This window comes from Sycon ciliatum, chromosome 2 (genome assembly GCF_964019385.1).
Source record: "Sycon ciliatum chromosome 2, ocSycCili1.1, whole genome shotgun sequence".
In the NCBI taxonomy this organism is placed as follows: domain Eukaryota; kingdom Metazoa; phylum Porifera; class Calcarea; order Leucosolenida; family Sycettidae; genus Sycon; species Sycon ciliatum.
Window position 1 is genome coordinate 466,386 of NC_088644.1, and position 24,565 is coordinate 490,950.

The 24,565-nt window shown below is 46.6% G+C and overlaps 2 protein-coding genes across 5 annotated transcripts in view; both read right to left on the minus strand.

Annotated features, from left to right (window-relative positions):
- LOC135808162 (uncharacterized) overlaps positions 1-858 on the minus strand; it is a 35,732-nt gene extending 34,874 nt beyond the window's left edge. For 2 of the 3 annotated variants that reach the window (XM_065321314.1, XM_065321311.1), the window contains exon 1: positions 525-858. In XM_065321314.1, coding sequence (XP_065177386.1) covers positions 525-618 — 94 coding nt within the window. In that variant the 5' untranslated portion in view covers positions 619-858. The remainder of the gene's footprint in view (positions 1-524) is intronic. The other variant, XM_065321313.1, reaches the window with a different exon arrangement.
- Positions 859-2,396: 1,538 nt separating this feature from the next.
- LOC135808163 (serine-rich adhesin for platelets-like) lies at positions 2,397-21,697 on the minus strand. Of its 2 annotated transcripts, XM_065321315.1 has the most exons (6): positions 20,417-21,697; positions 12,302-12,594; positions 8,791-8,834; positions 4,755-4,847; positions 4,176-4,229; positions 2,397-3,660 (listed from the first exon to the last, which is right to left on the minus strand). In XM_065321315.1, the coding sequence occupies exons 1-6, from the start codon at positions 21,649-21,651 to the stop codon at positions 2,974-2,976; spliced, it is 2,406 nt and encodes an 801-aa protein (XP_065177387.1). In that variant the 5' UTR covers positions 21,652-21,697; the 3' UTR covers positions 2,397-2,973. The 2 variants fall into 2 exon arrangements, 1 of the variants encoding a protein (XP_065177387.1); XR_010552058.1 differs by lacking the exons at positions 2,397-3,660; positions 8,791-8,834; positions 12,302-12,594; positions 20,417-21,697 and adding an exon at positions 5,461-8,170 and having other exon boundaries at positions 4,185-4,229.
- Between the last annotated feature and the right edge of the window lie 2,868 nt (positions 21,698-24,565).

Genomic DNA, 24,565 nt, shown 5'->3' on the forward strand with positions numbered 1-24,565 from the left:
TGCAGAATGATGCATTTCTGCACATCATTCTTGCATCATTCGACTGTTTTAGGGCGCATAATATGAGAGATTTATTTGCGCAATTCATGGTGTGTGTGTGTGGGGGGGGGGGGGGGGGGGGGGGAGAAGACCTGTAATATGCTATACTGTAGTGTGAGTGCTTGAAAATGCCAACCATATCTATACTGACGGTGCCGCATGCACTGTAAAGTACCGTTGATCCCCCCCCCCACACACACACAGTGTCGCTTCCCAGCTGGTTTCACTCTTTTATAAAAACAAAGTTCTAGTTTTGACATCTATGTGTACCATGGTGTACATGTTCAACATTGTTTATGAATTTTGCCAGTACAAGTACAAGAGGCTTTTCTCTCATCGGGGAGAAAACTGTACTGTACTCAATATCCGTTAAAATTCCTGAAAAGAAATTCAAAAGAAAATTATTTTGAATTTCTATGGCGTACTCATGCACGCGTGGTAGATCTACAACTTTTACAAGGCTGTTTTCTTGTGGAGCGACTTACAGCAGGGATCCTTGGTGCACGCATCCACCATGCCCACTTCCCAGTGCTCAATATACTCGGCACGAGGGTTTTCTTTCGAGCTGCAGTTTCCCATCGTGAGAAGCCACGCGCGCAGCGACAGACCACAGTAATGACGAGGTGGAAGGAAATAATTAGTTGACCGTGGATGAACAGGTCAGGAATCGCTGCTACCAACTACTGAACTAGATTCTAGTTGCGAAATTTTCAGGCAGACAAATTTAATGTCTACGTCAAACGTGATAGATACCTTGACTGGCTTGAGTAGACTGTCACACCGACACCTACAAACCAACTGTGTGTGGGACTGTGGGTAAAAACTTTCAAAAGTTCTAAAAAGACGAACACAACGAAAACGGTACAGTATCGCGTGTATCTGCGCACCCACGTAAAAGTCGTTGTCTTGTCGGCATCAGGGAGTAGTAAAACACCCGGTATTTTACCACTCTCCAGTTTGGGACGCTTGTCGTCTTGTACTCGTACGGTACAGTCAGTTGATCATTTTTGAGTCTTGCCCTCTTTTTGAGTCTTGGTACATGGTATCAAGAGTACATAGCCACTCTTGATGGTATCAATGCCTTGCAGCTTGGTCAACCATGGACCATGGACGGTCAACTGTCGACATGTCACTCACAACATGCTCACACAGCAGATACATGTAGCAGGCCCTAGACTAGCCTAGTTGCACTAGTTGAAGGGAACAGATCTACCCGGCCTAGTAAAACTAAAAGACTGGAGTTGAGAGAGGCGAACGTCACGCGGCCTCAGCTCATGCAGTCCTGAAGATCATGGCGGTTTAGCTGCTAGGGCAGTTCGTTTTCAAACCACTCGAACCTCAGTCAGTAGCACCGCGCCACCCGCACAAGTGGTCTCCATACATAGCGGCATAGGACCATAATCAGATAATGGACCATATCCAAGTATTACCATGATCACTCGTACTCCGGGATTAGAATGTTCAACATGCGTTGCCTTGGGTCTTTAGTAGGTAGTTCAGAAGTTGTAGAACAGTACAATCATGCATAAAAGTGCCCTTTACAGTCATGCAGTCCGGGGAGGGGGGGGGGGGGGGCCGGGGGGGGGGGGGACATGTCCACACTGACCCGCACTCAGCGCACTGCCAACACTGGGTCACACTACATCATGTAGCGCCTATGTACTGAGACTACAAGTAGGAGGGAATGCCACACAAACATACCATACGGTGATCATGGTCGAAGTTCTGGTAGCCTTGGATAAGGACATTATAATACTCTGCTGGTAACCTTGGATAAAAAAGAATTCGACGGGTTTAACCTTGGATAAGGACATTATAATACTCTGCAAGCTAACTTTGCTACTAACTGTTACTTTGCAACAGAATGGTGGATGCAACCATGGTGACGATTGACCTTAGGAACTCGCAGTGCAAGCCACTCCAGCAGGTAAGGCCAGATATCGCCATGGTCGCACGGTAAAGACGGTTACTTATAAAACCTAGGAACAAACCATGCATCATCCATTGACACAATTGCCAATCGGATATGCCCACTGACAATTGATCTCTCAATGGAACTAATTACTTGTGACTGGTTGAAGGCTTGAAGTAAACATACATGTATAACTGAAATGCACGTGTACACAAATTTGGACTCAACTACATGTACATCCATTCGGGAGATTGTGTATTTCAAAGTATACAGTCATATTTCTGAGTGTAGGCAAAAAGAAATCAGCGCCGGTAAACATCACTATGCAGATCATAGCGTGCCGGATCTTAAATTCTCTACGCCGGTCTTGTAAAGCATGCACAAAATTACAATAATATTATGTATTTCAAGTACATGTACAACGCCCTTGTCTCAGGGGATTCTGTCCCTGCATTAGCTATGCTTGTCACATGCTATGAGATTGTGTCTAATAATAATAATAATAATAATAATAAAGTCACAACTGATGAATAAAATAGTAATTCTCAGCCTGCAAATTCAGGACGATATATTAAGTTAGTCCCGGCGCGAAGCCATTAGTTAGCATGGTGTGTTATTTATCAAAAATCAAGTAGCATCCTGGTATGTACAATGAGATGACTGTCACTGGCACACATTCACCAATACATGTACAATGTACACTCCACTGAAAAGCATGTGTATCTATCTCCAGCCTTCATCTCGAATTCAATTCTTTCACCGGGTCCTGCAGGTACACACGCTGGATTAGCTGAAGCTATAGTACATTACGGCTATGTGATACTAGTGTGCAGCACCAGTCCACGAGCAAGGCCGCCGGTTCCAAACATCAAACACACACACTTACACACACGCACACACACACACACGGCTATGGTTTTCAAGCAGTACTGTACTATACTGAGATGTAGCAGGATGAACACAACCGTTGCCGATGTACTTGTGACTAAATGGTATCCGGGGATTTGAACAGTTGCTTGAGTTCACCTGGCACAAACTACACAGGTCATCTCTCGATGTGAAACATACGGACCACAAGGTAGTGCACCGCAATGTGCCTCCACCGGATAGAGTGTCAGTCCTTCACTTTGAACACCGAGTGTTTGACGGTAATGAGGCGAGGACTCAGCTTGGTGGTCAACACAGACGAATTCTGAGCGTTGGTGTTCGGACCGCTCGCTCATCATGTAACCATGGTACTGACGGCTCCAACCAATAGGACACGTCAGACTTGCAGGAATCATTAGCACTGAGGAGACTCTCGGTACGTGGCAAATGGCACAGGGGACCTTCTGCAAATTCAGCCGACCTGATAGCTGAGTATTCTCAAAGACATTAAAGCTACCTTCAGCGTGGCCAAGCCGATACTCCGCGCCGGATATTCTACCTCCACCTTCATGAAGATCGCTAAAGTTTCCCCAGCTGGGTCGGAGAGGTAAGCAAACCAGGTTTGATCCGCTCCCTGGTTGGTTGTGCATAGCACCACCGACAACACCTTCGTACACCAGCTGCAATGTCGTTCCTCTGCCTGGTTGGCTGGGGCCGCGTTGTGGTGGCGGCTGGCCTAGCCCTCCTCCTGGCCCAACGGGTGGAGGACCTGGAGGCTGGCTAGTGCACGATCGACGCCCCCATCGAATGAACGTTGATCCAGGTCCAGAGAGTGGTTGATCCTGTTCAGTATTCCACAGACAAGAACAGAAAAAAGAGAACACATAATGATTGTAGTCGTGACAAAGAGGAATGCGGTACATGTGTATGTACTGAGCCCAACTCCACAATGTACTGAGCCCAACTCCACAATGCACTGAGCCCAACTCTACAATGTACTGAGTCCAACTCCACAATGTACTGAGTCCAACTCCACAATGTGTTTCATGTACCGACTATAGATAATCACCTTGATTACCGGTTGCTAGTAGCTTTGGCTTGCAACTCAGTATGCAATGATGTACTTTGAAGTACAATGAATCTAGGCATCTTGCCTTCCGCAGTGTACAGTGTATGTACTCCCCAATGCCGCACATGTACAGTTAAAGAAAATTCTCCGCAATGTACAATGCAACGTACAATGCACTTGAACAGAAGTATTTTTATATTCTTACTTTCAAGTATAATTTTTTAAATAATCTTACTGCTCCAAGTACGTGTATGGCTTGTAGATATACGAGATTGTGCATGTACTAACCTGTTGACCTTGTTGTGGCTGCTTTCCAGCCAGTTTCATCTCCAATGTTTGTAACTACACAGGAAAACATACAGCAATAATCATACCGGCATTGAGACACATACAGTAGTCTAGCCATGGGAATGCTTGTACAGTAAAACCTGGTTTAAAGGCGACCACGGCACGGTGCAAGGAAAAGCGGTCGTTAAAGCCCAGTGGTCTTTAGAATCAGGTCCCACAGCCACAGTGTAGAACTGTCCATGCACGGAAAACTGTCACTAAGAGCAGGTGGTCGCTAAAAGCAGATATCGCTTACACCAGGTTTTCCTGTATTGAGTGTATGGAACCGTATTCACAGTACAATGCAGGCAAATCAGTCGCAAGTGCAAATGGTCACCAAACTCTAGGAAATAGCATTTGTTACCATGATAACTAGTGTGGGGCAGTGCCAGAAAATGCCAAAGGGAAAAAATTGACCGGGTCACCCATGCTAGGAGTTCCAACGTCAGCGCATCAAGAACCAAGGTTACACTGACATGAATACCGATTAATTTCGTTAGAATCCAAGGAAGTATAGACAAGGACTTTGTATGCTCTTACTCTTCGTTGAAAGTCAGAGTTGGCCCCCGGTTGACCAGGTGCTGATGGCTGCTGCAGCTGCTGCACTTGACTTTCTAATGTTGCAACGCGTTGCTGTACAACCACACAATACAATACACGTCACAATAGGAAATGAATGAGTCGTGATGACGTCATGCAACAGGCACAATACCATACTCATAGAAAAAAGGAAGGGGAAATAGGCACAGACAGATGCCTCAGTGGTGTATGCTTGGTGCATACATGTACTTTACAATGACCAGTGGTGCAAGCCATTCACCAACTCCACAATACCCGGCAAAATTCGACCACACGAGTGCTCACATTGCACTCTGCAGCACTTCAAGTCAGTGGATACCTTTCTTTTGCTGCACGCCAAACTGAACTAGTTGTAATACTCAGGCCGCTTTAGAGCACATTGGTCCACCACAGACAGAAGACAATGCATTGTGCACTCTGTGAAGACGACAGAGTCATTACACTGTGCCAGCCATTACACATTGAATTCGCGGTGATGCTCACAGTTGTGAAAATGTTCTCGGACAACACCAGTGCAGACACGCAGACTGGCCTGCAATGAACTATTGCAGGTACAACTAAAGCTACACAAGAGATAAAGGTGTCTGGATACCATTGATTATTTTAAGCATGTAGAATAGCAGCAAAACATTGACAGAGCTGCCGCCAGGAACAGAATGAGCCGTACCAATGGAAGAAGAGTTCAAACTTTGAAGGGAGTGGCGGCCTGGATAAGATGTTATGTCATAATCATGTCTGATAGAAGAGCACAGGGCGAACCATAGGAGGTGTATATTGATCGTTGTGCACATCGTACACCATCACCCAATGGTGTGGGTCGTATCCTTGACCAGCAAAGAATGTCTGGTTCCCACCGCTCACTCTAGATGTGTCGCGCAGGTTACACAGTCGCAAGTCCTGGTTGTTGTCGACGCGAAACAAAGATGGCGTCAATTGCGTGTATCCGGGTGGGTATTTCTGCGCAAGTGGAAATGCGGCTGCGTTGCCTCCGTAACCATAGAGACTGACTCCAACACTGTTCCGTATCCACAGCGCAACAAAGTTACCTTCACTTTTCAGACCGTAAATCTGAACGTTCTTGGAATTGATGACTTCCGTATTGGCATCGCCACGGCCATGTTCCATGTTTAGCTGGTAGAACCGCAAACCCTGCGTGGAATTGGTGATGAGTAGGTGTCGGTAAGAGGGACTTTCCCCAATGCAATCTTCATTCTCCAGATCATAGAATTGCCCCCCGCCGGTGATAACGATTAGTGGTTGTGTTGTGTTGGTCTGTACTTCAGGCCTAGGGGCTCCCGCTGGCCACAGGTCTGGATCCGATAAGTAGATCTTGTCTGGATCTGCTGTGTAGTAGGACGTAAAGAGGAACCCTTGACGATAGTAGCAGCCAACACCGTACGTTTGCCAGAGCAGTGCGTACGTATTGTTGATGTCATGCCATGATGTCACCGTCATGTAGGCAATCACTACACTTCCTATGCCGACTGGGGTCTCAATGATTGGCTGAGTTTGGCCAGTGGATGAACTGATGCCGTCTTTCGGTATGACGATGAGCGTGAACGTCCGACCAATTCCAACCAGTTTCGTGTTTGAACGCAACTTGAGCGTGGAGCTGACACGATAGTAACCCTTCGGCAGAAGAACAATTTCATTGTCATCAATTGCTTTTTGAATCATTGCAGTTACATCATGTTGTCCATCAGGAATGACGTTGTATGGAGGCATGATAACACTGACTGCGTTTGCTGATTGAAAACTCGGAAATTCCAGTTCATCGTAGAGATGCTGTATTGTCAGGTTGTCAGGTGGTGGAGCAGATATTTTCTCCAGCTTTGTGAGGTTCTGTGCATCCACTCTGTCATTCCACCAGACCCTGCTCTGATACTGCAGATCTACTTTGCTACCATTCACAACGACGTCACCGTGCGGAGGCTGGATGGCAATGGCGGCTTCATCGATGTGCGTCCAATTCTGTGCTGACGTAGTGGGATTCGCAAGGATATCGTGTGGACCACTGTAATTCCCCCGGCGGAACTCAGCCAAGTTGTTCACGCCACGTACAAACACGTTTCTCAGGTAAAGATCACGTGCCGTGGTGATTGCAGATTTGCTCTTCTGATTCGTTTCAATAATACTGTCTATAATGCTCATTTGTCCGTCGAACAGTGGATTCGGTGCTTGTATCACTGGCCATAGTACGGGTATCGCACAGGGTCCATGCACTGGTAGCCATGGCATACGCACATCACCATATTCGGCGGGTACGGATGCGATGAGTCCTAATTTGGATGCACTAGGGTCATGACTAACATAGGACTCAACGTGGACACCGACTGCTGTAAGCGTCTCGTGCCCAGCATAGATCATAGCGCTGCAAGTCTGATTGATAAGATGTACAGTTGTTACGGTTGGTGCTGGCTGTGCAAAACGGAAATCAAGACCGTACCGGCCTCCGATAACAGTCACACCCTTGTGACTGCCTCCAGATCCCGACGCACCCTCAGCACCAATGAACCCATCCGGTCCCATGTCGATAGTGCAATCTTCAATCGATGAACCCTGTGCTCCTCTCAATCGAATGCCGATAGCTCCGTGGTTACCAGCACCGACACGAATATTCACACCTTGGAATACTTGATTGAAGTTCACGTTGGTCCTGAAATGACCTTTCTTCTTGCTAGCGTCATCGTGTCCATTGCCGGCCTGGATGACGTCATCATGGGTGTTGATCCGAGATGTGCTGTTTGAGGGCGGTAGTGCATCATTCTCGAAATAATGGACAACGTACCTAGGCCATTTCGGATTGGTAAAACCTGGAGTGCTGGCTGGCAAAACAATCTCGGGTCGTTTCACAGCGCTGCTAATGCGTCCAGAGAGTCTTCCAGCAGGCTTCTCGCCAACGATAACAACGGGTTTGAATCGTCCCGAGTTGTGCTCAGAGCAGTTCAATGACTCGGTGACTACATAGGTACCGATTGGGACATACACGGTCAACCTGGTCTCTCTAGCGTAGTCGATGGCAGCTTGCAATTGCTCTGTACTATCCGATTTGCCAGTCGGATCTGCATGATAGGCTGTGACAACGTTCACAATTCCCAGAGCATCGTCGCTAGGAGCGAGGTGTGGAAATGTACAAACGCCCAAACAACTTGCAACTAAGTTGCAAAGCAATATGGCGACCAAACGCATGTCCAAACACAATCCTAGCAGGGAAAGTTCGCTTATTCAATCCGTCCTGATTCCTCGATAGCCACGTATTTCCTCATCGCACCCAATCGTGGGCAAAACTGATTTTGCTGTTTTGAATGAAATAATCATCACCAAGTCCATGTTGAAGGTCGACATGTCAGATCTGTGATCGTTGACCATGGTTGACGTAACCCGATTTACTCCGAAGCCGGCGAAGTAGAAATTTGTGCGGTTATCATGGTCACGCCAGTCGGACATTTCACCATGGATACATGGATGGAAGTCCGAACGGGACTGGTGTAGTCTGTAGATCAAAATGCATGAAGATCTAGCTTGGATTTAGTTGTCCTCTGCCGATCTGTGCAATCTTTGATCCTCCGCCCTCTGGACTGGAGGTCTGTTAGTTACAATCTCACTGAGACTGTGGCTTGGGCGTGGCTTGTCTAAACTCTAGTACACTTAATTGTCATGATTATAATGTCATGTTACAGATCTCCAATGTCTCTCAAATCATGCCTGCTGCTACACACCAAAGTCGAAGTGCAAGTCACTGGGCCTCTGTTCCAGTCATACCGAAACTACGAGAGACACATGCAGTAGATTTTATTTTCATTATTTTATTGGTTTGGTGAGACTCCCATGATAGGTATCCATTTACCTCTGGAGAATCCGTAAATAAACAAACAAACAAACAAACAAAAGATCAGTCCTGAGGTTGAGTGCTGCACTGTGACTATGGACAGTATGCTGTATGTAATTGTAGCTCAGTCTGGTACAGTGACTGTGTACATTGTAGTATGCTACTCACGGATAGTGGTGGGGCAGTAGTCAGCAGTCCAGCTTGTAGAGCACCTGTAGCAGTGTAGGAATCACAACAGAAACATTAGCTGAATGTTAGATTGTCTAAGTCAGTAGAACACATTCAGAAATTCTACATGTACACTGATCAGTGTATTACACTGCAGTTTCAGTATTGGCTCAGGTCTACATGACATCATGTACATGTATTTGGGGTAGATACTATACTGTCTATAGGCTATTGTATACATGTTACTGTCGTATACATTGTACTGTCACGTGAGAAAGGTTTGCTATACTACATGTATAGGCGCTAGGCGGATGAAAAGCATGAAAGAACTTTTTTCAGTATACTGAGGTACCGAGGCTCCACAACAAACAATGATCTCTTCTAAACCACGCCACCAAAACCGTCTGTGATCCAATCGGCATGCAGCACACGAATATCCAATATGCATGCAACACACGAATACTCGTCACTGGCTGCACCACGTACAGCGATTGTTTCCAAAGTTTCACCCAGGACTGCAGGAGGGCATCATCAGTATCGTCTTATGAACCCCTTAAAATACATGCGCCGGTATATACATGTACATGTAGTAATAACAGTATTATGGGGGCTTATACATGTACATGTATACTCTTGCATGTACATGTACATGCAAGTACATGTTGTTAGAGTAACAGTGATGTACTCGAGCCAGGATAGAAATTAGCTCATACAGGAACAGTGCCAGTAAAACCAAAACAAAATTATCTTCAACGTGGCTTGCCACATCCAGGCCAGGTAGTGAGGTGCGAAAGTAACTTCGATTTCATTGCATGCTCATAACACTGCTACACCTTCTCCCTCATGAAGTCGGCCAATTAATATTTTGGCCGCTACTTTCCTTGCCCCTGTTGCAATCATCACATTGGCCATAACCAGCAATGGCTCTCTAGTAGTAATCCACTATGTCTTTGGGATATACATGTACTTCAGTTGGAATATTAGTTACTAGTAGCGATGAAGCAGAGTTCAATGTCAGCAATATATTTGGGGGCTACTACAAGTGCGGATGACGTTTTAACGTCATGCGGACAAAAAGGCCATTTGGGCGGCGATCACCCACACTAACTACGCCGTGATGAACACAGTTATTAGTACTTATTACTAGTTATTACCTATTATAAAGCGATATGCCCTCGGGCACAAGTCACACTAGCCTAGAGCCGCACCAACTAGAAAACTAGATCAACTATTCTAAGCTAATGAGCAGTTGATAACGGTAGAGTGAAGGTGGTTCAAGTCTGTGTGCAACTCGCTACGGATCATGGTAGTGCATAGATGTCAGCTAGTAGAGTAGTAGTAGGTGTGCATGTACAGTCATTAGCCACCTGCACATTGTCATTGCTATTGCCAGGGAACACAAGGCGTAAAGGAAGACTGGAAGTGGAAGTAGAATACTGTCCACCGCCAGGAAATGCCCCACGGACATACCAGATCAGGATGCCTCAAACTACAAGATGGAGGAATTCTCTTGCAGGCAGGCTACCTCTTCTTCAGGCGGTTCATGGCAAAAGTGAGTTTTTCAGCCTGAGGCGTGAGGGCAAGCAGTGCAATGCATCCCCGGGTTTCATGTTTTACGTCATGACTCACATGTTCTGCATAGTCCACGGTATCTCTTTGCCTCATGACTCAATGAGGTTGATGTGCCACTTCCGCAGTGCCAGGTTTCGCACATGTTTTTCCTATTCCCCAGCCGCGGCTCGCTGGCGATGCGCCCCATCCAATGGTAATGGCAATGATCCACACCCGTACCCAGTACTGACACTGTATGTACAAACATTCCGTTGAAGTGACAGACAGTACATCACTAGACTAGCGACTGTACATGTACGTACCTCTAGACCTGCGCAATGCGACAAGAAATGGCGGACGGGATTTCACACAAACCTGACACATAGTCATGGGGACATGGGGACCCATGCCGTGGAATCACTGCGACGACGACCTGGATGGACTGATAGCTTTCTGCTTGGCTCTTGTCTTGATGATAACGTCAATGACGATGTACAGCTAACTGCCATGCAGAATCAAGTTACTCTGAGTCTGATCAAGGATGTAACGTTGTCCAAGCCTCAATGCTCAAGTGTGGAAGATGTCAGCACAGTCTTCATTAGAATCTTTTCTGAAGTGCTGTAGAATACCCATGTGTGCTTTTGGCGTGCATACGTGCTTCCGGAAACTCGTGTGTAACCTTAACCACTACAGGAAGATACGAATAATTGCATTAAATTTGTCTAATTAACTTGGCGGATGAAACCAGACGCTATCCCATTTCGGGATGATTACATCATAATTCAAAATAGATTACATTACACGAATTCCACATACATGTACTACTTGTACTTGTACATGACTGTACAGGGGAGGTAAGGGTAAAGAACTGTCTGACTGTTTAGTAACTTGCTCAGCATTTCAGTCAACTATACTTTCATGCATAAACTGTTGATAAAGCTATCAAGACAAACACCAGACAGTACTAACTACAACTACATGTACAATGTACAAGTCCACATAATCATTGGCTATGTATATGTACATGTACATGTATGTGCCAGACAGAAGCTGCTAGTCATGCAAATGTCACAATAAAAATATCCGTCATGAAAGGCCTGACCCTGAACATGAACAAATGGCGGTGATTAAGTCGCACCATAGTGGAAGGGTGTGTGTTGCACATACGCTTCATTCTGCCTACACATCCCTGTACATCACCAGATGCTGGCTATCTACGGACAGGACCTTGTGTGACGCTCAGCAGCGTGTTGTATTACTAATTATTATTCAAGTAGCACGTCAGTTGTTATTTTGTTCATCCCAGGTTGTGTCACACATGTCTCAATGAAGAGGGTACATGGGTTCATCCCAGGTTGTGTCACACATGTCTCAATGAAGAGGGTACATGGGTGTCTATATTAGTATGCACCGCTATACTGTCAGTCTCGGTCAATTTCAGCAGCGCAGTCAGATAGTCAGTCTCAGTCAGTTAGTCAGTCACTGCTGGTCAAGTTGCAGTGATCATAGATACGAGCCGGATCGAGAGGGTGTCAGTGTCGGTAGAGTGACTGAACCCTTAGTGGTGACTCCTTTCCCCTTACGCGCACACATACGCGAGAACAGACACATACACCTGCGCACACACGCGCGCGCTCACCACGCAAACGCGCCTGGAGCATGTAAGAATGATGCGCATGTTTTTGAAATCCGTATTCCATCGACCCCGACGTCTTGCTTTGAAAGTGAAAGTAGAGACATCACTAGTTGAAGTCTTTCTGCATTGCTGATGTACTGTACGTGTATGCTGGTTACACCACGCATGGTCATGAAGTTTCTTACACACGTGCAAAACCTGTACGTACATGCTCTTCAGTAGAGTAAGCGTTCGAAAGTACGGTGCACAGTTTGATAGATCTACAATTACATGTTCATGCACCTACATGTATTCTAGTCCGTATTAGTACTAGTAGTGCCTCACCTTCAGGGTCGGACATTAGAGGTGGAGTGTTGTTCTTGGACGCTGTTAGGGCAGCCACAAGCAAGGCTATTATGGAAATGACTATGGTCACAATGTGAAGGAAACATCCTGCTGACGTGGTGCCTAGCGTTTGTAGAAGTGACATTGTGTTTTCAGATGAAGAGTGTCTCGATGATGCTGTTGTTGATGAAGATGAGGAGGTCGCTTTAGGACGAATGCACGCTGCTTTGCTGCCGCGATCACTTTCCACTGAAAAGTCTGACTCAGGATACGAGCGATATTCAGAGGAGCTCCTGAAGACACACAATACACATCACAAAATCAAGTAGAATCTGGGTTAATGATATCGCCTTGAGCAGACGCAGCAACAACGCGTTAGGGTCAGTAGGAAATGGAGGAAGGAAATAGCAGAAGTCAGTTTCATGACATCCGTACCCTCAGTCCCTCAGTCATTGGTGATATTTCCCAGCAACATTTAGTCCTCTGGCTAGCGCCGACGGGCAAAGCTAACGGCCAAGTCGTGTGAGTGCAGGAGGTGTTTTCAATCAACTTCTCCTCCAACCAAAGGTTCAGCATGGGCCAGTTTAACTGTCACCTGCTCTCTTCTCAAACAGGAATGCCCGGAGATACTTTGCCCTCAAGCTTTCTATGCTCTTCGCCGTTCTCGACTAAAACTGAGTGCACACGTCGCATCCACGCCAGCCCCATCCAGTGCAAGAAACACGCAACCACATAGCATCTAGTGGAGCAATGACTGTCTGGTCAGCGTCCGCTAAGCTGTCTTGCCGCTGTATGGCGGCAGGGATTTTGCGTAGCAATGACCAGATCCGCCCTTCAGGCGTACCCTCTCAGCAAGGTGTAATCACTGATGGTTCCTCTGTCTCCAGCCTGCAGCATGCCATGCCATGGGTGTCTAGCCAGGGCAGTAGCCAATAGCAGGATTGTGTTGACTGTACATGGTTGTACAATGTAGACTTCACTGTACAATCATCCACGACCAGCACTCTGCATGCTTGCTGAACTTGGGCAATCGTCTTAAATGGTCGTGACGCGGCAGTAGCAAATGAAGCATGGTCAAACGGCCGGTAATATCACACTTCCACCCCTACTCCCCTACTGCACACCGCACTATCAGTACCCCGTTCAAACACTGTACTGGTCGGAGGTGAACCTTCCATGATATGGACATGTACATTGTACCGCCAGTCGGGTAAACAAGCGGTTAGCGATTAATACTACTAATAGTGCTCGCTAGCTACTGGCAACTCGAGCCGATCAAGTCCAGCTAGGTATTTGAGTGGTTTAACCACATGTAAGATAGCTATGGAGCTGAAACAGACTCAGTATAACTCAACGCTGAGCTGAAACAGTGTAACTCAACGCTGAGCTGAAACAGTACTTCGAAGTACATGTACGTTTATGGGTAGATGGGCAATGTAAGGCATGGCAAGGGAAAAAATAAAGCCAAGCTGAAACGCCAAAGAATCGTATAAGCCATGCAAGAGAAGCCAGAATCAGGAGACAGAGGAAAGAATTAGGTATGTCATGTCATGTTGGTAGTCAAGGTACAATCGGTGGCAGCGCGTTAGCGCCCCGCACAGGGGCTGTTTTTCCGCTCATCACATATTCATTTTCAGCGGCTTTGAGCTCTTGTGGTATGGACTGGAGTGAGGATTGTCAAGATCGAGTCGACCCTCTTTTCTCTATGGCGCTCGCGAGGACGCAGTTAAAAAAATAATTCGCCGCCATATCGAACATTAGTGGCGTGTGTGGGTGAAGTCGGGGGCCGACATAGCCACCAGAGTTCGTTGGTATGCAGCATGTACTATGATGTACATGTATTTTGAAGTAGTACTCATGCTAAACATGGCGATCTACATGTAGCAAGAATGTGCACAGGCATGTACAATGTGCACAGGCATGTACAATGTGCACAGGCATGTACACACTTGTACTTGTAGACACCGTTACCAAGTGTACATGATCCCATGGGTTTGTCGTTACCAATAGATATCCATAAGTGTATGACTGTGTAATACAATACATGTACCAGCTGTGTACAGACAACAGAACACTGACAACAGCCCAACAATAGCCTTGAATAGGTAAATCACTGCAACAAGAGAGCTATCGTCTGAACTGTGACGCTGTGTTGTGCCAACAACTCCCGAGATCCTGGGGTTCTCTCAGACACGTCGATACCGACAACTAGACCCGCATCGTCCCATCATTGCCATCAGTACCCCGTCAGTGTGTGAACATATCGCTGACATACCAGAAATAATATCACTGAAGCCGTTGAGGCTGTGTGAGAGTATATTGTCCAGTGGAGTGGTGTGGCAGCTAAGAACGCTCACTAATAGTAATACCCAGTAATCGGTGTGACTGAGAGCTGAAAGGAGAGCGTTGAAAGGCAACTGCTGCTCCAATTGACGAGCAGATGGCTTCTCAATGGCAACATGCGCAGCCTGTCGTGTTAAGTTAGTGATGATGGTAATTGTGTCATTGTATCGTTATGTGGGTACAAACCCTCATATGCACATGCACACGCACTGGTGACATCTATCTCTGAATAGTCAGCTGCTAATCTGAGAGAATGAAACGGTGCAACCGCTCCATACCGTATGCATGCAAGGGCGCGACCAAACCTGGACAGTTGAACGGTTGTTGAGAAAGGGACAATACTAGCTCGCGGCTGGCAAACATCCCATTGGTCCAGTGTACAGTACAGGTTTTGTTGCCATTACCCGAGGCAATGGACACCGATTTCGGCAGCCTACAAATTCCCCACAACGCTATTGTGTTTTTTTTTTTTTTTTTTTTTTTTTTTACAGGTTTCACTGCACTTGCAATGATAGTGAGGAAAATGTTATCAACTCCAAAGCACGAAAAAGGCCAAAAACTAAACCAAGAACATATGCAATAACATGTTATTTATAAAGACAGGACAAGTGAATAATTAGTCAGTCCATTGTTCATGATGATCTCCGACGGTTACGTCGGCAAGCGAGCCTCCGCCACTGCCAAAGCAGCGTGGGCTCCGCAGGAGGGTGCAAATTTCAAACCAAAATTTAAACGCCTACAACCGCGAATGCACATGATACAGGATTTCAGAAGGCTGAAGGAAATCCTGCATCTAACAAATGCCATAACATGAGAGTAATGCTCACCCCTCTTCTCCGCCAACAGATGAGCAATTCGTTTGTACAGTGCTGTTGATGTTGGACCCATTCCGCCACTGGCTGACATGACCGCCGGAACAAAGGAGGCTTGCTCAACCTGCCTCACCCGCTCCTCATAGTGCCTTCTCTTTTCTTTTTCATGTCGCTGATACACAATAGTATGTGGTGCAGATCGATTTGAGCGTGAGTGAGGATTAAAAACCCGTATATCAATAAGTGTACGCTCAAAACGACTGCCCCACAAACCATTGGCAGCGACATCCAACGCTATTGTGTACAGTATAATGAGTGCGGTCCATTCACAAGGGGGGGGGGGGAATCGAAAGTGAAAGCCACACGTCGTGTAAGTATACATTGGATATCGGCAGTAAGACGCGTGTTCTAATGCCGGCACGAGTTTCTAGCACCGTGGCGAACACTCTTTTACATGTATGATACTAAGATTCCCCGGTCCTTTCTGCATGACTTTCTCCGCTAATCCACTCAGTACCCATCGCTAGCTGGCTATAATATCATGCATGTTGGCTGTGTCACTCCGCAGTTAGTCCATAACGGTTGGTGTCTCATCAAGCTGGGAATAATCGTACATGAATTGTTATGTAAGTGATACGCAACAACATGAGTTCGGTAACGCATTCATGTAGAAATACACGACTTGAGTAACCGACGGGGAACTAATCTACTCGGCATCTCCTCGATTCCCTCTCTGCTGGCGCCGATCATAGAGCTGGAATGACCAAATGTGTGGCATTGGCATCCATCACTGTACAATCCTGTTATGTAGCCCAGCAGATTAGCAAAGCTCCTGAGCCACTTCTTCGCTAGATCTCCTCTGTCTGATGACTGACTGCACCATAGTACAGTAGATCTGATCCACAGTCATGTCATGTACTCACTCAAAGCTTAGTCTCTATGCGTGTGCAACCATATAACTTGGTACGTGTGAAATTGTGGAACCCTTCTGCTGGGTACGTGTGTACCCATAACGATGACAGAAGACGGGTTATAGGCCCAGGTAACCATGCAACACATCCAATGATCCAAAACACGTCATTGCTCTCTCACATTTTCGCACGTATATCGTCCCACTGCCACTATTTCAGTCACTGAACACAAGAACACATGTACATAATGGAACCCGTGATCGCAGGCTAGCTGCACAAGCAAGTACATTGTGGTATCACTCCGCGCACGATGATGATTGAACCAATCTAATCGTTCCACACCGTCAGTCCATCATTCACTTGCGTTCAGAACAGGTCTCATTCGAACAGAACTTCGGTTGACTGGCATCCAGACACGAATCATCTCAACTGTGAGGAAAGTGGTTAAAGAATGAATCGAGCCTCACTGGAGCAAACTATCCCTCAGAAGACATGTCCAGCTTCGCATCTACACCCTATACTACAGTATGCCTGATCAGAAACCTGAAGAGGATACCACTGACTTACTGGTGATCAAGGACAATGTTTCAATGCGCTGAAGGCCACAGCCAATGTTTCTCCTATCCATACATTCGCCCGCATGGAAATGGGTATCACGTGACATAGCTCTGTAAGCCTAACGACCAAAATACATGTAGATCTCAGCATAAAGAGACATGTACAGGTTGTATATGTATTTCGAAGTAGAAATATTCAATCCACCCCACGTTTGTGAATGACGTAACGACATTACACAATCATAATACAGTATACAGGCTGCAGAGTGCAGACCTCTACTATGGTTAAATAAAGTTATTATTATTATTATGGTACGAGACGGGACTGGACAAAGTAACAGTTCATTTGCCTCAGCTCAGGAGACCTCATGAGCTCAGGCTCCGGGAGCACATGTACATGCACATGTACCAGTAGTACATCATGTTATGTCCCAGGCATGATGTACTCCCGGGATCCCAGGATCCCAGGATGTTCTGTGCGACCTGATAGTGATACACTACACCACACGCACAGCACAGTGCAGAACACGTCCACTGTGTGATGATGCATACACTTGTTTTTATCAATATTTTAAAAGTCGGACTGAAACACGGCACACACACACAGAACAGGTTAGCTTAATTGGAAATGCACAATAATTATTCCTACGCCGTCTCTCTGAGTAGAGAAGTTAGGGCATTATGCTGGTGTCGCCAGCAGCTCCTATGGACACGTCTGCTGGCTTGATGGACAAATCAATGAAATCAATGCGGGAGATGTCTAATTACAAAATGCGGGCAATTACTCAATGCAGTACATGCATCGCCGCAATCCACACCAATCTGCAATCAATTGCGGGCAATTAGCACAAATTATTCAATAATGTGGGATAATTGCGGATACAGCGGATGTAGCGGGTAAGAAGCCAGGCGACATGCCTCGACTCTGCCAACACACAGGCCATACACAGCACGATGGGTGTGGGCGGGTGCCCACCAATATAGACACCGTTGCACACTGTTGGGTGCAAGTATAGCCGCATGCCATAAAGGACGGAAGGAACATAGCCGGAAGATATTCCCCTGCATGAGAACTGACCCTGCCATAGGCAGATGGTGAATGAACCTAGCCTTACCACCCACATCGCCAACTTGACCAAGATCAAACTCAGCGCCATGAACATACATCATGTACAGCGTACATATACTTGTAGTTGTACTTTGAAGGACACCACATCATGCATGTATATTTGTACATGTACAGATGTACCGGGAAATGTATGACTGAATACACAACATAATATAATTATGTACATGTACCAGAAAACATTCTGTAAGCTGTATACGTGTGTACTTGTGTGTGTAGGCTCTGCTGCCAGTACATGTACAACATTAGTATTCAATATCTACAGGGACAGGTCATGTCAGGGAGCTAAAAAAAAGTAAATTATCGTGTCCGTTCCCGAAGGGAACTCACGACGCCGCTAACACCCGATAAACCCTAGCGGCAGATGCAGCGCCTAACGGTGGGGGTGAGTGGATAAGTCTCACAACCACTGGCACAAGTGCCGAAAACGACCCCATTAGCTGCATCCATGTACCCCTTGTGCCTGGCCACAAGTTTCCAGCTGACTGTGGGTAGCAGCACGGCTGGAAAAACCGCTCCCAGGCAGGACTTGAACCAGGTACCTCTCGTATCTCAATCATGGTCTTTGACCAACCCACTGTGCCTGCCTGGTCAGGGAGCTAGGTGCACCAAAAAATGTGACGTCATAATGATGGGGTACATACTTATAATTGTGAGCCGTGGAGATACCCGAATACCCTTCTACATGTATACACGTACACGAGCACCGTGTTCATATGTTGTTGTTGTTGTCTATTTTACTTCGCAGATTCTAACGGGTAAGTTGTCCAATAACAAGAAAGCGAAGGCAAAGAAAATAATAATACTAATAAAAGCAATAACCGGGGGCAGCAGAAAACGAATAATAGCTTTCTTAAAAGAACTCGGGTGGTGAGCCAAGGAACAAATTTCCATGTTACAAATAATCGCTTTTAAAAGTAAAGAAAAGAGCGGGTGGTAAAACAGACTTCCTATTCGGAATTCCCTGAACGAAGCAGAGACATTAGCTGGGTACATGTCACTATTACACAGTAGCAAGAGAGCTACCTCGGTATGACATACCGACTGTTGTGTACATGGATGTCTGATGCATGCGCAGTGTCACCAAGTGACCAAGGTCACTGGAGGAGGAGAGGAGTGAAGTACTAGTACCTCAAGGCAACAATTCTGGCCACGGTACCAGAATGGACCGCCTACCGATGCCCGAATAGGGTCATCAACATTGTTCCCCAATGTCGCAGTGCTGTTGCTCTGATGCCTCTTCCGTGTTGTCCCCATTGCCTGACTCTTCTGTTCATCAATGTACCCAATCATGGTCAGCGTGTGATGCTTTCCAGGAGCTCTTGCAGCAATAGGCACATTTTTCAAGTTGATTCGACCTTCGTCCAACATCCTACCAGATCAAAAGGTTTTCTGGCATTTTATCACCTTCAAGTAAGACTTTGCCAGGGTATAGCAGGAACGCCTTGCTTTAGACCACAATTTTAGTTCATATTCTGCTTCTTTTTCTTCTTTTCCTTTTCTCTTCGACTTCTTACTTGTACTCTTTTCCTTGCTAGCCGTGGTTGGCTATAAAACCCTGCAATCGCCACGCAAAGTGATCATTGGCTACCCCAGACATGTATAGCTTGGAATAAAATTAAAACTAAAACTAGATCAGGCACGCACCCAGGCACACATTTGCTCAACACGTTGTGTTGAAAACATCAATTTGCGTTGGTAATAATGATCAACCCGTGCGTATTCCAGAAATCCTCTGAAGACTCGCACCCCATCTACCTCTGAGCTCACCACCTTGCCTCAGGGGATGGCCTGTCACGTCTGGGCCATCACTATCGGAACAGATACACCACCAGTACAATCCTTTTTCGTGTCCTCCAAGTTCGTCTCTCTGGCATTGCTAGACATTCCAGGTATTTCCGGGTCCAAGTAGAGCCGGAGCTCTCCAGTGGTATTAATATTTTGCCATGCAAACTGTGGCAGATGATAACCAAACCGTCTGCTGAAGTGTTTCAATGTTCATACGTGTGATTTTATGATAGGAAGCCGCTAACTGCACCATCAAATTCTTAAGTTTGGTAGAGCTCCTGGAGCTCTTGCCTTGGCTCTGATATGCCTTCTCAGAAAATCCCACTTTTGAAAGTCACTATTTCGAATCAACGTATAGGCCACCATTTTTGGCGAGGAACAGACACACTCTGCCTCTTCGCAGGGCTCTTTTCTTTTGATATTACCTGTGTAACAACAAGCCAACATCAGGACCATAGTTTTTCATCAGGATAATGGAATGAGAATTAAGTCCATTTCCTGGCTGATAGCAGTGTCAATTCTTCTCAGAAAGGCAAACACCATAGTCACAGAGTGACCCAACCAATGTTCTCACTTACCTGCGTGCAAAGCGTCTGTCGGCCATCAGTCTTCCATGCTGGTGTGCTAGCGCGGCTGCTGATACTTTGGACGCTTTGGACCCCACAATACTGCTGCCACTAGATGTTGCTTGCTGTGTTGCCTTCATCTTGGACAGAACGGGTGGTGGATAGAACGGTCCGTGCATTGCATGATGCAGTTCGCTGATAACAGCGCCTCCTGCATCAGCTTGAACAGAGGAGGTTGCGGTGGTTGGTGTTGAGGACTTGTGATGATGTTTCTGACTCGGTCCGTCTGACTGCCATTCGGATGGTGTACCTCCTCTCCGACCGTTGTTCGTCTTCTCCTTGTTTCCACCCATTCTACCACTGCTATTTGCAACACCGGCAGTAGCAGAAGTATTTGAACCAGGAGCACCAACAGCAGTACCAGAAGCAGCACCAGCAGCAGTGCCAGCACCAGTGCCAGCACCAGTATCTGTAGCAGTACCAGCAGTACCAGTAGCAGTACCAGCAGCAGTGCCAGGAGCAGTCACAGTGCCAGGAGCAGTCACAGTGCTGGTGCTAATACCTTCTCGGGGAAGTGATCGTGTAGTACATGTAACTTGAGATCCTTGATGTGCATGCGGCTCTAGCTTGCCACACGCTAACGATGAGGACACTGAGGATGAGGAAGATGGCGGCTCTGTTAAAACTGATGAATCTTGAGAGGAATTAGAAGATGATATCAAGGCCTGCTCTAGTGAAGCACAGATATCAGAGTGATTCGGAATGTGGCCATTGTCATAGCTAGGCCAGCTTTTGGTTGACGTCAGCTTGTAGCAATCATTATCCTTGCTCAGTTTGCAGACAGGGTTGGCTTCAGTGGACAAGTAGATGTCGTGATATGAAACTTCGTTCTCTTCGTGAGTAGAAGTCCTACTACAGTCCTGAGGCTCAGAGGTGGTAAGTTTCCCGCACTGCTGGAACTCCTGTTCCATTTGCTGACTCGTGCGGCCAAGCACTCTTCTTTCTGGACAGTCACACGTCCTGTTGTCGACTCTAGGCGATGAAAGGTTGGTGACCGTCTGACTCTCACCAACAGGCTTCTCACAACTGACTGGGGCGGTACATAGACTATTTGCACGTTGGCGGATCGCTGCAGCTAAGTCAGACATAGCTCTCTCGCCAGCTAAGCTAAGCCAAGCAGATTGAAATGAAAGACGATCACAGGTCGGTTCAAATCGCACTAAATTGAAACACCTCTCTCTAAGCATGCCATTCAGTACACTGCAGCAAACCAGACTAGTGCACGGTGCCTAGGGCGTTACCCTAACGTACTGTTTGGCCGGGAACGGAATACCCTATCTCGGCAAGATACCCTAGGATAAGATTTGCTTCCTCTCCTAGGTGCTTGCAAGGGTTTCTCGCCTACATTGCGACAAGGTATCGCGCAAAGACTCGGTTGCCACGCGCTCTTCTCAAGGAAAATACCGAAGACAAAATGCTGGCTCGTTCCAGTGGCATGATAATAAGCAGCCCGTTACCACTTCTGGCGAGTGGGTCCATTATCCTACCCGATACTGCTTGGGATCGTGTCTGTTGGTCTACACTACACGTGCATTGTTTATGTGCGTTGGGGAGGGTGAGGGGACTGCCACGTGAAGACTACCTCTATCACTTCACACTGCCTAAGTAAGAGTATAGTTTGCATGATCCTAGGGTTTGCGTGTATAGATGCAAGTGTGTCTGCAGTGGTTTATTTACCTTCCTAAACAACTACATGTACATGTGAATGACTGCAGTGGATGCTAGAGCAAAGAATATCGTGTACATGTGCTAGTAAGACTGCGTTATCGTGTGACTATGTAAGACTGCGTTTCGTACACGAATTCTACCCGAAACCAGAGTCGGTTGAGAAGGAAGTGGTTGGCATCGACAGAGTGTGATCTTTGCCAACCTGTGTTGTTGTGTGCTCCCTCTCTTTCTCCCTCTCTCTCCCCTTCCTCACCGCTATCCCCAGTTGTACACGATCACAACGCAACACTCACAGCATGCCCACACTGCCATGGGGCGATACCAGTCCTTCTGTTGCCGTGTACGCACAAAATGTGGAAACAATACGTTAACAGCGGCTCGGTGTAGAGACGACCGCGTGCCGGCAATACATCACACATGTGCCTGTTCACACCTTATCCTGATCTGTGCGGGGTGTGTAGCAGTGGGGTCTGCATACAGTGTACATGTGCATGTAATTCTCAAAGCACTGACATTGACGAATTGACTGCCCCAGACTCTTGCTGATTACTGCATTTCAACTGTTGTTGATGTGTGGATATGTGATATAGTCTGATTAGTAGTCGCCTCACACTTGGGCTGAAGCTTGTATGACACGATAGCTAATACATGGTACACTGTGCACAGCGTTCACACCATCATTCAGCCATGCATAGTTTCATGTGACCTGCCATGGCTTGCTTCAGTAAGCAAACACTAGCAAATACGGAAGGTCGACATTACAATAGGCGAAACCACCATCCGCTCTGGGTGTACGCTAGTCGGCTAATTAATTTCGTGCCCCGCTTTCGGCTAAACCCAGCGCGACCACTATTGAACTCGCTGCTCTCCCAGACGGTTTCTGTTTCACGTTCACACAATACCACATACCCAGCCATGTACTAGTATGGGGAGTACAGACTCAGTACACTGCAAGTGTGAAAAGCACTGAAAACGCCTCTTATGCACACATGTACTGTCTGTACAATCATGCGCTTATGTGTGGGTACGTACACATAGTACATGCAACAGTGAACAGCAGCAGCTTCAGACCAGAACACGGAACACGTTTTCAACTTTTCATGCATTGACTGTGGCATACTGTGGTGTAAAACACGTCCTCAGTACAACAGCTTTATGTTGCAACTAACTACTTGCATGATTGTACATGTATCGGTACTCGTATCTTCAGAAAACAGTGACCTTTCTACAACCATCCACGGTTGGTAGAGCCCCTGTCTTGCGACCATCTGAACCGTATGGGTGTTAGCCCCGGCTAGAGAAGAAAGACGAACAATTCAGAACAAAAGCTACTAAGTTTATGAGGACTGAGTATCAGGAAGACATCCAGGGGCGAACAAAGAATACACGACTGGCGGTACAACAACAAGAAGTCTAAGACGACTTCCCTAGAATAAGGAGTGACAGAACCGGGGCTAACACCCATACGGTTCAGATGGTCGCAAGACCGGGGCTCTACCAACCGTGGATGGTTGTAGAAAGGTCACTGTTTCCGAACACGGTGTCCTCCACCTTGTAACATGCTGTCAACCAACAACATGACGTCATTGACATTGTAGAATGTATGCATCTCCAAAAGTAAAGTGACTGTTGGACTTTTGTGACCAGGGAGTAAAGTCATGTAGTACAACTATTGTTTTTACGATGGCAGAATGTTGCAGGCGGAGGACACACTGGATCGAAACACTGGGAACTGTTGCTCTACTCTAGCCTCTACAGTCTAGTCTGCTCCCTGTCATTCTGACTGAAGTTGGTGCCAGACTGCCAGTGCAGGCCCAGTCTCATTCGTCTACCAGTTGCTTACTGTCTGAACTCGTACCACCACAGCTAAAATTATTGTACATGTACACACATATCTACTTCCTCCGTTAACAAAAACTTCGTGATGGAATTTTGAGGGGCTGATTTGGGCACAAACTGCCGTGAAATGAGTCACAATCACTTTCTTGGCCTTCCCTGGCATGCCATGACAGAGGTACGATGCAAGGAAAGCGACCTTTCACAACAAGTCGAGCGGAATCGATGGTTGCGCTGTGGAAACATAGGTGATGACAGTCATGGCGAGCGAAACTGAAATGCCGCTTCTCCGAGGGGATATTGCGCTGCTTGGCCTCTCTACCACTTTAGCACTGAGCTGTCCCTGCGGGAATTTGCGGAAAAAACTCTCGAAAACTTGCGCAAGAAATTGCGGCAGAAAGCAACAAAAAATGCGACGAAAAGTGCGGAATGATGCAGAACTTGCCAGGAATTCGCGGAATTATTTACAGAAAATTGCGGATTTGGGCCAAATCACGAAATTTGTTGCATCGTATATCTACTCGGGAGTAGTCCGAGTCGTACTATACAAAATTAATAACCTACAGGATCATGGAAAGCACTGCGTGAAAAGTGCAT